Consider the following 13,334-nt stretch of genomic DNA (forward strand, 5'->3'; position numbering starts at 1 on the left):
GGCTGCGTGCAGGACGTGGGCTGGGGGGTGTCCGACTGCTGGGGTCCCCTTCCCTGGGGACACGTGTGTCATGGGGGGGGTCCCACTGCTGGGGTCTCCTTCTCTGGGGTCACGTGGGTCATGGGGGGGGTCTTGCTGCTGGGGTCCCCTTCCCTGGGGACATGTGTGTTATGGGGGGGGTCTCACTGCTGGGGTCTCCTTCTCTGGGGACACGTGGGTTATGGGGAGGGTCCCACTGCTGGGGACACGTGTGTCATGGGGGGGTCTCACTGCTGGGGTCTCCTTCTCTGGGGACACGTGGGTTATGGGGAGGGTCCCACTGCTGGGGACACGTGTGTCATGGGGGGGTCTCACTGCTGGGGTCTCCTTCTCTGGGGACACGTGGGTCATGGGGGGGGTCTTGCTGCTGGGGTCCCCTTCCCTGGGGACATGTGTGTTATGGGGGGGGTCTCACTGCTGGGGTCTCCTTCTCTGGGGACACGTGGGTTATGGGGAGGGTCCCACTGCTGGGGACACGTGTGTCATGGGGGGGGTCCCACTGCTGGGGTCTCCTTCTCTGGGGACACGTGGGTTATGGGGAGGGTCCCACTGCTGGGGACACGTGTGTCATGGGGGGGTCTCACTGCTGGGGTCTCCTTCTCTGGGGACACGTGGGTTATGGGGAGGGTCCCACTGCTGGGGACACGTGTGTCATGGGGGGGTCTCACTGCTGGGGTCTCCTTCTCTGGGGACACGTGGGTCATGGGGGGGGTCTTGCTGCTGGGGTCCCCTTCCCTGGGGACATGTGTGTTATGGGGGGGGTCTCACTGCTGGGGTCTCCTTCTCTGGGGACACGTGGGTTATGGGGAGGGTCCCACTGCTGGGGACACGTGTGTCATGGGGGGGTCTCACTGCTGGGGTCTCCTTCTCTGGGGACACGTGGGTTATGGGGAGGGTCCCACTGCTGGGAACACGTGTGTCATGGGGGGGTCTCACTGCTGGGGTCTCCTTCTCTGGGGACACGTGGGTTATGGGGAGGGTCCCACTGCTGGGGACACGTGTGTCATGGGGGGGTCTCACTGCTGGGGTCTCCTTCTCTGGGGACACGTGGGTCATGGGGGGGGTCTTGCTGCTGGGGTCCCCTTCCCTGGGGACATGTGTGTTATGGGGGGGGTCTCACTGCTGGGGTCTCCTTCTCTGGGGACACGTGGGTTATGGGGAGGGTCCCACTGCTGGGGACACGTGTGTCATGGGGGGGTCTCACTGCTGGGGTCTCCTTCTCTGGGGACACGTGGGTCGCGGGGGGAGGGTCTCGCTGCTGGGGTCCGGTGCCTGGCCCCTGGTGTGGTAGGAGGGGACCCTGGTCGCCGCGGTGGCCCCAGGCGATGGGGGGGTGACACGCCTGTCCCCGTGGGCATCCCCGCGGCACAGGGCAGCCGGGGACACGGCTCCCCAAAACCGCCGCCAGCTCCGGGAGGGGACAGCCAGCCCTTTGGCAAGGGGGGGTGGGGGGTGGGTGACCGGGTCACCCCCTCCCCTGGGGGGCGGGCTGGCTGGCAGGGCACCCCGCTGGGCGCTGTGGGGCGGGGGGCTGGGGAGGGACCCCCCCCCCTTGCCTCGCTCCCCCACGGCTGGCTGCCGGCCAGCATTGTTCTCGCCCTCCTCCTCCTCCTCCTCCTCCTCCTCCTCCTCCTCCTCCTCCTCCTCCTCCTCCTCCTCCTCTCCCCCCTCCAGCCACATCTGGCGCCGGACGCTTTCCTGGGCTCCAGCATGAAAAAAAAAAAAAGGGGGGGGGGGTGCGTGTGTCCAGCTGCAGCCCCCCATTAGCACCACCAGGCTGGGGCTCCCCATGGGTAAGGCACTAGGGGGGAGTTTTCACCCCCATCCTATTTGGGGGGGGGGGGGGGGTGGTCTCCAGCAGACAGCAGCACGTGGAGGGCAACATGGGGTACACCTGGACCCCCAGTGGCGTTGGTTTTTTTTTTGGGGGGGGGGGGTCCCCCCCTCCCCGACCCCTGCTGGGTAGCCTGAACGCCCCACAATGCAGTCTGGACCCCCCCAGTTATTCCCATGGGGTAAGCACAGGGCTGAAAAGTGGGGGGTGGGGGGTGGGCTGAGGTTGTTTGAGGGGGGCGGGGGGGGGGGGGTGTCTGCCCCCATCATGAGGGGCTCCAAGCATGCTGGGGTGATGCAGCGCGTCCAGGGAAGGCACCGAGGGGGTGCCGAGGGGGGTGGGCTAAGGGGCTGTGAAGCAGGGAAGGGTGAGGGGCTGCAGAGGTGACACGAAGGGTCTAAGGGTCGTTTTGGGGGCGCTGGGTGCAGGGACGGCAAGAGGAGGGGGGGGGAGCGGGCTCTGGGGGTGGGACCCCCCCTCTGGTGAGCCGCGGCTGGGGGCCCTGGGGGTCCATCCCCCACCCCCTGCCCCGGGGTTGTGGCTCACTGGGAGCCAGGGGACATCCCAGGCTGGGAGGGCAGGTCCTGGCTGGGTCCCCTCCCTGTTGTGCAAAGTTGGGGAAACTGAGGCACGCCCGGCAGATCAAAGGGGCGCAGGAGCCACCCCCCGCCCCAGCGGCCTCTCCGCGGGGAGCACGGCCCCGCCGTGGCAACACGCAGCCGCTCGGACCTGGGATTTGCTTTTAATACCATGTACAAAGTGTGTGTCCCGCCCCCGCCCCCCCGCAAAAAAAAAAAAAAAAAAAAACCAGAAAATTTTTTAAAATTCTTCCAAAAATAAATTAAAGGGACCCAACCCCCTTCTGTTCTGTGCAAAGAGAAAAAGAGAAACCCCCTTCCGCTCCCCAGGCCTGACCCAGGCTCCAGCAAGGAAATAAAAGGGCAAAGCAAGGGACCTTGGGGGGGGTGGGGGCGCCTGGCTGCGGCACCCCACGGCGTGGGGGCAGGGGGGACCGTGGGGCAGCGGCAGGGACCCCCGCGGGGGCTGGCAGCTGGGCTGGGCAGTTCCCAACCTCCCCAAGTTGGCTCCTGGGGAGGTTTTCCCCCACCGGATCACAGCTGGGTAAGTGAGGAAGGGGGTGAAGCCCCCCCCCCCCCCCAATTCGTTATCAGCCCAGGGCTGAGCTTTCCTGGCGCGGGACGTGCCCGCTGGGCTGGCAACGGCTGGATGCGGCCACCGAGCCCACCAGCGCAGCAGCAGCGGCTCTTCCACCAACACGGAGCCAAAGGGAGGATGCAGCCCCCCCTCTCGAGGGCAGGTCAGAGGGGCCTCATCCCCGGCCCCTTCCCCTGGCAGGGGGGTTTGGGGGGACCCCCAAAGCGGGGCAGCCCCGTGCCTGCCTCCCCGGGAGGGTCGGGGGTGGTTCAGCGCTGTCGGAAAGGCGACCTATGTACATCCCTGAACGTGACGGCTCTCCGAGCCCCCTTCCCTGCCCCGTGACCCCGTGGGGCTGAGCCCGCTGCCATGCGCGGGGGGCTCCGGCCCCCCCAGCTATGAGGTCTGACACTGGACGTGTTGGCGCATGCCGTCCTCGAAGTCGTCTTCGTGGTAGGCTTCGCCGGTGTAGGGCCGCCGGCCCGGGCCGCTGTGGGATGTGTAGTCACTGAGCTCAACCTCCTCTGTGTCCTCCGTGGCCATCACCTCCTCCTGGGGGGGGAAGAAGGCCTGGAGCTGGCGCAGGCGGTCGGTGGGCAGCCAGCCGGGCTCGGGGAACTTCACCTGTGACAGGAAAAAGGGAGATGGAGGCGTGGGGTGGTCACACGGGGACCCCAGGGATGGGAGATGCCTGGTCCTGCCTGGCTCCAGCTCCTCACCTGGAATTGCACGATGAGTTTTCCCTTCTGGAAAGGGCTCCTGTAGACGGGCATCCCCTCGTTGGGGACACACTTCAGGTCCCCAGGTCGGATAACGTCACCTGAGACAGAGCTTAGCGTCACCTTGCTGTGTCCAGCAGCTCCTGGTGCCCCCCCGGCTCCTCACAGGGGTATTGCAGAGCATCCCATCCCATCCCATCCCCATCCCCATCCCCATCCCCATCTCAGCCCGGTCCCTTCCCCATCCCAATCCCATCCCCATCCTTTTCCCATCCCATCCCACCTGGCTGGGAGGAGACAAGCAAGGTCCGGTTGTCCAGCGTGCGGATGACCTGTCGGCAGCCGCACAGGGCGTCTGCCAGGCTGATCTCCCTCTTGACGATGAGGTCGTCACCGCTGCGTCTGAAAACAGGGTGTTCCTTCTGATCCAGGACGATGATGATGTCCCCAGGCTCCAAGCCGGGAACCTGGTCTCCTTCCTCATGGAAGGTGATCTTCTGCCCGTCCTTCATGCCTGTGGGGTGCGTGGGGAGAGCTCAGGGCATGGGGGGCTGTTTCAGGGGTGACCCCGCTCCCCCACGCAGCCCCTCCTCACCTTTATCCAGGTGAACGCTGAGGATCTTCTTCTCCCGCACGACCTTGCGGCCGTTGCAGGTGAGGCAGCAGTCCCGAGGCCGGATCCACTCGCCCTGGCCCTGGCACTGGGAACACATCGTCTGGATCTGTTGGATCATGCTGGGGCCCAGCTGGTGGATGCGGACCTCCATGCCCGAGCCGTGGCACTTGGGGCACCTCCTCTGCGCCCCTTCCCGCACCCCGCAGCCTGCGGTGAGGGAGGCAGAGGGGTGAGCAGCCAGGCTGGGGAGGACCCCCGGGTACCCCGGCCCCTCCGGCGCTCACCTCCGCACTTCCTACAGATGATGTTCTTCTGCAGGGAGAGCTTGCGCGTGGTGCCGTTGTAGAGGTCCTCCAGCGACACCGAGAGCTGGTGCACCACCGTCTTCCCTGGATGGATGGAGGGGACAGCCCGGATCAGCGTCCAGCCGCACGCCACCCCCCTGAAGCCGCAACCAGACGGACGCCGCCCGCCGCAGCAGCCACCACCACCGGCTCTCCGCGGGGAGCGGTGGCCGACAGCGTCCCTCCAGAGCCAGTCTCGCTTCATCCTCGGGGGTGGTGGCAGGGACAGAAAGAGCTTTAAGCTGAGCGTGAGGGCTCAGGAGAGCCTCTAGCAGGGATCTCTTTGCGTCTCCAAGCCCAGACCTTGCCAGCTGCCCCAGGGCGGCCCTGGATCTGTGGCGTGGGTCGGGCATGGCTCTTACCCCAGGGCCCTGCGCTGCCCGGCCACCCTCCAGCTTATCGTCTCAACCGGGCTGGAGAGGCTCTACCTGGACTTGCCGAGACGCTCCCCTTGGCCTCCTAATTGCCCTGCTATTAAATCGTGCCACTTCAGCAAGAAACGCTGTGGCGAGTCACCCTCTCCGTGTGACCCAGGCCAAAAGCATCCATACAGTCACCGGAGCAGCTTTGCACACCCAGCGTCTTGCTGCAGCCTCCCCCGGGGCTCGCGGGGAGCCAAGGGCAGCGCTGGGCTGACTCAGTCGCAGCCCTGGGGATGGCGGGGGAAAGCTGGGACAGGGACAGGGAAGGGCCCTTTGAAGAGGGGCAAATGGAGAAAGTAATGAGGATGACGAGGAACCGCGTCGGGCTGTGCACCGCGGGGAGGGAGGTGGCCCACAGGCCGCCAACCGGATCCCGGTGCCCCCCGAGCCAGCACCACACCGTGCCTGGGTGTCAGTCCCCTCCCCAGCACCCTGGGGTCCTGGCGGGTACCTCGCCTGTCCGCCCGGCCACGCATCCGCACTCCTCCGCCAAAAAAGAGGTCAAAGATGTCCATCGGGGAGCCGAATCCGCTGCTCCCTCCTCGGCTCCCCAGGCCGCCCTCCTTCATGGCTCGCTCCCCGCCGCGGTCGTAGAGTGCCCGTTTGTGGGCGTCCGATAGCACCTCATAGGCTTGGGAGATCTGCTTGAACTGGGGAAGGGGGAGAAAAGGGGGTGAGACAAGGGGCCAGAGAGCTGGGGGGGGGCAGGGGGGGCTGCACCTACCCGCTCGCCCTCACTGGGGTTCTTGTCGGGGTGGTAGCGCAGCGCCAGGCGCCGGTACGCCCGCTTGATCTCATCCAGGCTGGCTCCCGGCCGCACGCCCAGCAGGTCGTAGTATCCCGTCTCCTTCACCATCTTTCTTGCTCTTGATGTGCTGTGAGAGGAGGCGGCCGTCAGCCCCAGCCCGGGACCCCACCCCAGCCCATAACACCCTTCCCTAGCCCAGGACCACCCCCCCATGGGACTCACCAAGGCCTTTATCCCTGTTCTCCCCGCGCCCGGCACACACAGCCCTGCCTCAGTTTCCCCACAGCAGCAGCATCCCATGGGGTGTGGGGTGGCGGAGGCTCCCCCGTCCCCTGTCCCAGCTGCTCCCCCCCCGCACCGGGCAATGTGCCGGCAGTCGATAAGCCCCACGCGGGGCGTGGATGTGTTTATCTTGCGACACGGGGGGGGGGGGCACACGGGGGGAAGCACCTGTCCTGTCCCCTGCCCATCCTGGCTCCCCTGGCAGGAGGTAAATAAGTGGTTAAGAAAGGCCACTAGCTCGGCACCCCCAGGGCTGGCAGCCCCCCAGGACCAGGGCTGGATCCGACCCGCGGGGCTCGGGCATCCCCTTCCCCCCGGGCACCCCCGAGCCCCCCCATGGCGGGGGGCGGCCGCTGGGCCGCGGTGCCACTCGGGTCCCCAGGCCGTGACAGCGTGGGGACAGCCAGCCCGCAGCCCCCCCGTGGGGCATCCCCCCCCAAGAACCGGGTACCCCCTGGGGGTCACGGCCCACCCCCGAACCGGCTGACGACAGGCGGGGCCCGGCCTCCCCCTGCTGACAGGCCCCGGCGCCCCCGCCCCAGGCCCAGGCCCCGCTCCCGGGGGTGCCCCCAGCACCGGGCCGGGCCCTGCCGCTGACGGGAGGGCGGGGAGGGGGGCGTCAGGCCGGGGGGGCCCGGGGGGGCCCGACCCCACTCACCGCCGCCGCCGCCGCTCCGCTCCCCGTCTCCGAACTCTCTGGAAGCCGGGGACACGCCCCCCGCGGTCCCCATTGGCTGGGAACCCTCCTGCGGGAACCGCCCCCTCCGCCCCTCGCTCCGTTCCCATTGGCCGCGACTCCCTCTGTCACCCGCCCGCCGCCGCGCCCCCTCCCACTCACCTCGATTTTCATTGGTTGTTCCTTCTTCCGGGCCGGGTCGGGAGGTGGAGCGTCTCGGTGGCTTTCGATTGGTTGTGCTATCTCCCGGGTCCGCCTCCCGGGCTGATTTCTTTTCTCTCATTGGCTGGAGCCGGTTGAGCAATCGGATAAAAGAGTGGGAATTCCGAACGCTGCTGTCGTCCTGCAGGGGGCGGCGTGGTGCTCTGAGGTCCCGATCCCGGGGGTCCCTGGGGGGGCGGGGAATAGACTGGATGGGGGGGCCCTGCTCTCTGCTGCCTGGTGCCCCCCAACGGGGAGCGGCTTTTGGGGGGTGTGCCCCCAGCCGGGAGGTGCCTGGCTGCGGGCCCCCCCCCTCCCCAATATTTGGGGGGGCTGCCAACAGCTGGGGGGAGTTTGGGGGGCCCCCATGTCCCCGTGTTGGGGGGCTGCCAGGCAGAGACCACCATCCTGTGGGGTGTTGCCCTGCTGGGCTGGTTTGGGGCGGGGGGGACGACGACATGATCAGATGGGAATAAACCCCTGGGGGGGAGAAGGAGGAAGGTGATGGGGGGGGGACTGCCCCTTCCGCCCCCCCCCCCTCCCCGTGGCCACCCCTTCAAGCCAGCTCCAAAATCACTGGCCATGTTTGGACAAGCAGCCAGGCCTCTCGCTGGCTCGTGGGGGGCTGCCCTGCCCCCCTAGCCCTGTGCCAGGGGGGTCCCATAAGCCTGGAGGTGATAAATCCCCGGCCCCCCCCCCCCCCCCCCCCCGAAACCCAACCCCGCTGGGCAGTTGTCGCCCCACTGGGGTTTCAGTGACCCCCATCCCACCTGCTGGGGGTGGGGGGTGGGGATTTGGTCTGAATTCCTGCAAGAAGCTGCTGCAGTGGGGCTGATGGTGAGGGGCTGGGAGCAGGGTCTGCCATGGGGTCACCAAACTGGGAGCTGGGTCTCTAAACTGGGAATGAGGTTCTCCAAAGGGGGCAGGGGGTCCCCAAAGTTGGCGTGTGGTCCCCAAACTGGGCATGTGGTTCCTCAAGTGGGAACTGGGTCCCTAAACTGGGCATGTGGTCCCCAGACTGGGAATGAGGTCCCCAATAGTGGGAACTGGGTCCCCAAACTGGGCATGTGGTCCCCAAAGTAGGAGCTGGATCCCCAAAATGGGCATATGGTCTCCAGACTGGAAATGAGGTCCCCAAAGTGGGAACTGGATCCCCAAACTGGGCACGTGGTCCCTAAAGTGGGAACTGAATCCCCCAAACTGGACATGTGGTCCCCAGACTGGGAACTGGGTCCCCAAACTGGGCACGTGGTCTCTAAAGTGGGAACTGGGTCCCTAAACTGGGCATGTGGCCCCCAGACTGGGAATGAGGTCCCCAATAGTGGGAACTGGGTCCCCAAACTGGGCACGTGGTCCCCAAAGTAGGAGCTGGATCCCCAAAATGGGCATATGGTCTCCAGACTGGAAATGAGGTCCCCAAAGTGGGAACTGGATCCCCAAACTGGGCACGTGGTCCCTAAAGTGGGAACTGAATCCCCCAAACTGGACATGTGGTCCCCAGACTGGGAAATGGGTCCCCAAACTGGGCACGTGGTCTCTAAAGTGGGAACTGGGTCCCTAAACTGGGCATGTGGCCCCCAGACTGGGAATGAGGTCCCCAAAGTGGGAACTGGATCCCCAAACTGGGCACGTGGTCCCTAAAGTGGGAACAGGGTCCCCAAACTGGGCACATGGTCCCCAGTGTGGGAACTGGGTCCTCAAACTGGGCACATGGTCCCCAGACTGGGCATGAGGTCCCCAAACTGGGCTGGGGGTCCCTGGCCACGCTGGGGCTGTTTGGAACAAGGAGCTCTGGGGCCAGGGGACCTCCCTGTCCCCTCCCGGGGCCGGATCCAGCACCAGCAGCTGGTGGTGACTCAGGGCTGGCACGGGTCACATCCTGTCCCCTGTCCCCGACGGCGTGACCCCTGCCTGGCCCTGTGCCCCGCACCCCCAGGGATGGCTCGGTGGGGGTTCAGCACCCCAATGTCGGTGGCCGGTTTGGCCCTGGGGGTCGGATCCATGGCCAGGTATCCTGGGCAGGGGGACAGCCCAGTTTGTCCCAGTGCCACCTGCGTACTGGGGACCGGTTGTGCCGTGAGGAAGGAGATGCTTTTGTCGACGTTTCCTCCGGCTGCTGCGTCCGGGGGGGGTGAGTCACCTCCGGCACCCGCTGCCCCCCAGTTCACATGGGATGGGTGTGACTGGGTGCTCTGGGGTGGTACTGGGATGGCCTGGGGGGGCGGGGGTGGGGGTGGGGGGGGTCCCTCTCTGCCCATCCTTGTGGCAGGCTGGATGAGAAGGGAAACTGAGGCACGGTGCTGGCACACACGTGTGGGGGCTTCCCACCCCACAGCCCTTTTCCCATCCAGCTCCTGCCCCACGACCCCCTCGTGATGCTGGGGGGGGGGAGGGGGGGAGGGAGCACATCCTGTACCATGTTGATGGGTGCTGGGACCCTCCGCGGCGCAGCTGGGGAGGGGGTCTGGGGTGCTGGTTGGGGGTGCCCTGTCCTCCCCCAAGCGTTTTGGTGCAAAGGAGCGTTTTGGGGGGGTGGGACCTGCGGCGGGGCGGAATTGGGTTTGGAATGGGGGTGTATCACCCCGGGGGGGGGGAGCGTCGCCCCAGGGAGCCTGTGCCCCCCCCCCCCCCCCCTTCCCCCCCGTGACGGACAGCCCCAGGCGTGCATTCCCGGCGGGGCTCCGGTCCTGGGGCTTGGCCGCAGGCATCCCTGCCACCCCGATTTGGGATCTGGGAGCAGCTGTCGCTGGTGGTGGTGTGGGGGGGGGTCACAACCCGGCAGCTGGGAGAGCCCCCCAAACTGGGCCAGAGCTTTTTATAGCCAGCGGGAGCTATTCCTGGGGGGTGGCTGACCCGGGTGAAGGGCGAGCCCCCCCCCCCTCATCCCAGCGCATTGCTGGGGGTACTGAAGGGATGATGCTGGGGGGGGGGGGGGGATGGTGATGCTGGGGGGGCAACCACTGCCTGCATCCCTGCCTTGGTCTCGCGTGGGGGGCCAGCCCACCTGTCCCGGGGGGGGGGGGGGTTGACCCCCCCATCAACTGCCCCCACCGTGCACCCCCCTTGGGGAGCGGTGGCCCCAGCGTGGCTCCTGCTGGCCCACTTTTAGCATCTCCGAGGGCTCATTTTGGGGAGGGGGAGCGGAGGCTGCCCCTGCCCCTCCAGCTGTATTTTTAGTCCTTCCCTTATAAGGTTCCCATGATTTTTTGGGAGCTGTGAGCGGAATGAAGTCATCGCTGAGGTCATCCCACCTCGTCCCCCCCCCCCCCCCCCGCCTCGCTCCCCCCCCCCCCCCCCCCCCATCCTGGCGCGGACTCACCCCACAGGGAGTTTTTGTGTGGGCTCCATTGAAATCCCCCTCTCCAGCCTCAAAGGAAACAAAACCCTTCCCTGGCTGGCGGGGGGCCAGGCTTTGGGGGGCTGCGGGGGGGCCAGCCCCACGCCTGACCCCCCCCTCCCACCCCTGGACCCCCTGCAACCTGCCCACCCTTTCGCACACGTGCGTGCACCAATGTGGTGCTTCCATCCGGGCGTGCCAGCAGGATTTGGGAGTGGGGTTGGCACCTCCGCTTCTCCTTCTGTCCCCCAAAAGCAGTGTGGTCCCCAAAATGGGATGGGTGGCACTGGGGGGGGTGGGGGGGGTGATGGCCACAGGGGCTGACAGCCTCCGCTTTGGTCTGGTGGCTTTGGGTCTGGGGGGGTGGGGGTCCCTGAGCTGCAGCCCCCCACTGGGGTCACGTATGGGGGGACCCGGGCACACTTGGTCCCATCGGGGCACACTTAATCCATCAGGGACATGCTTAATCCCGCTGGGGACACACTCTGTTCCATTGGGGACACTCTCGGTGCCACTGGGGACGTTTGGTCCCACCAGGGGCATGGTCAGTGCCACTGGGGACACACACAGTCCCATCGGGGACACACTTGGTCCCATCAGGCACATGCTTGTTCCTGTTGGGGACACAATCCGTCCCATCAGGGATGCGCTTGGTCTCACTGGGGACACGCTCAGTGCCATTGGGGACACGCTTGGTCCCATCGGGGACACGCTTTGTGCTGTTTGGGACACACTTGGTGCCATCAGGGACACACAGTGCCATCGGGGACACACTTGGTGCTGTTGGGGACATACTTGGTCTCATTGGGGACACAGTGACTCCCACCAGGGACACACTTGGTGCTGTTGGGGACACGCTTGGTGCCATCGTGGACATACTTGGTGCCATCAGGGACACAGTGCCATTGGGGACACAGTGAGTCCCACCGGGGACATGCTTGGTGCTGTCGGGGACATGCTTAGTGCCATCAGGGACACACTTAGTGCCATCGGGAACATGCTCGGTGCCATTGGGGACATGCCTGGTGCCATTGGGGACACACTAAATGCCATGGGGACACACTTGGTACCATTGGGGACACACTTGGTGACATGGGGACACACTCGGTGCTGTTGGGGACACACTCGCGCGTCTCCCGCAGCCGAGCCCTGCTGGTGTTTTGCTCTCCCGGCTGCCGCCCCGGGGGGCTGCCGCCATCCCCACCCCACCGGGTGACCCCCAGCCCCTTGGCAGCTTCATCCCACCCTCCTCCTCCTCCTCCTCCTCCTTCTCCTCGGGGCAAGCAAGGGGCTCCCCCTCCCCCCCCTCCCCCGCCATCTGTCCCCCCTCATCGCTTTGTCAGCACCGGCTGGAATGTGGATTAATTTCGGGAGGAATGTCACCCCCTGCCTCACCGCCATCTCCTCCGCAGCATCCTGCCACCATCCCTCCTGCTCTGGGGACCCTGGGACCGCTTGGGGGGGACGACGACACACTGGGGGTCTTGGGGGGGGGGAGGGGGGGATGTTGCCAGAGCTGCCATCGGCCACCGACGGGTGATGCTGCCCAGGCCCCACTGGAGGGGTGTGCTGGGGCCAAAGGCTGATTAAACGCAGACTCAGCGCCTGATTAAACTAATCAGAGAGGTTATTTTTTTTTTTTTATTACGGTGTTTGGATCTGTTGGAGTTTAGCCTTAAAAGGAAACCGTCGCCTTCGGGCAGGGGAGGGGGCCGGGGGCTTCGCATGGAAGAAGGCAGATAAACGTCGGGTCCTTATCGGTCCCTGGCTCCCAGCATCTCCGGGTGCTGGCACTGGGATGGTTGGGCTAAATCCGGCGTGTGGGCGAGCAGTGGGGACAGCCAGGCGGGCGGCCGGTCCCTGGGCACCCAAGGAGCGGTGCTGAGCACACCCGTGGGTGCTCGGCGCTCGGTCCCCAGGGGATGCCATCACCGCCCGGGTCCCCTCGTCCCCTTGCCCAGGGTGACTCAGCCCTTCGCCCAGGATAAAGGAGCCCATTCTCTGGCCGGAGGCTGATTTATGCGGCTCTTCCCGTGCCTGCCCCACGCTTGGCCACACAACGGGGTGATTGAGCCCCCCCCGGCTCCTCGCATCACCCCCCCGAAGCCCAGCACCCTTTGGGAGAAGGGGTAAAGATGCATCTGCCAGGATGACGGGGTCCCCGCCGCAGCGCGTGGGGTCCCCGGCAGCTCCCGGGGGTGGGCAGCCTGCCCGATCCGGGCAGGAATAGCGGCTGGTTGTGCTGGCTCATGGCTGGAGGCGCTGGCACGGGGCTGGGCTGGGCTGGGATCCCATCCTGCTCCCACCCGCAGGTCCAGGCGGAGGTCAGGGAAGTGTCTGCCCGGCAGCGAGCCCTGAGTGGCATCTGTGGGGCCCTGGGGGTGGGGGAGCATGGCCCTGGGGGGCTGCATCACCTCAGGGGTGAGGGAGCATCACCCTGGGGATGGGAAAGCATCGCCTTGGGGGGCTGCATCACCCCAGGGGTGGGGGAGCATCACTCAGGGGGGCTGCATTGCCCCAGGGGTGGGAGAACATTGCCCTGGGGGTCTGCATCACCCCAGGGATGGGAGAGCATTGCCCTGGGGGTCTGGATCACCCCAGGGATGGAAGACCATCGCCCTGGGGGGCTGTATCACCTCAGGGATGGGAGAACATTGTCTCAGGGATGAGGAACCATCACCCCAGGGGGCTGCATCACCCCAGGGATGGGGTAGCATGGCCCCGGGGGGCTGCACTGCCTCAGGGATGGGGGAGCATTATCCTGGGGACCATGTCCCCAGCCCGTGCTGTTGGACAGCCCCAGGCGCGTTTTCCTGATGGAAAGCAGCCTGGAAGTGCAAGCTCTGCAAGCTGTGCCCCAGGGCTGCTGCCCCCGAGCACCTCCCCCCCCACCCCGAGCCCCCCCTCCCGAGCCCCCTAGCCATGGCAATGAGGAGAGCTGGGCTGCAGCGGGTCCGAGTG

General features: G+C 66.5%; 1 protein-coding gene across 1 annotated transcript; it reads right to left on the reverse strand.

The window, feature by feature from the left end:
- Positions 1-2,685: 2,685 nt before the first annotated feature.
- Positions 2,686-6,900, reverse strand: LOC119140030 (dnaJ homolog subfamily A member 1-like). The gene is made up of 8 exons (XM_037371014.1): positions 6,818-6,900; positions 5,854-6,004; positions 5,581-5,779; positions 4,648-4,752; positions 4,343-4,570; positions 4,031-4,261; positions 3,748-3,848; positions 2,686-3,652 (listed from the first exon to the last, which is right to left on the reverse strand). Exons 2-8 carry the CDS (start codon positions 5,983-5,985, stop codon positions 3,425-3,427), a joined length of 1,224 nt encoding a protein of 407 aa, XP_037226911.1. The 5' UTR covers positions 5,986-6,004; positions 6,818-6,900; the 3' UTR covers positions 2,686-3,424.
- Between the last annotated feature and the right edge of the window lie 6,434 nt (positions 6,901-13,334).

The sequence above is a fragment of the Falco rusticolus genome, chromosome 19, assembly GCF_015220075.1.
Source record: "Falco rusticolus isolate bFalRus1 chromosome 19, bFalRus1.pri, whole genome shotgun sequence".
NCBI classification, from domain to species: domain Eukaryota; kingdom Metazoa; phylum Chordata; class Aves; order Falconiformes; family Falconidae; genus Falco; species Falco rusticolus.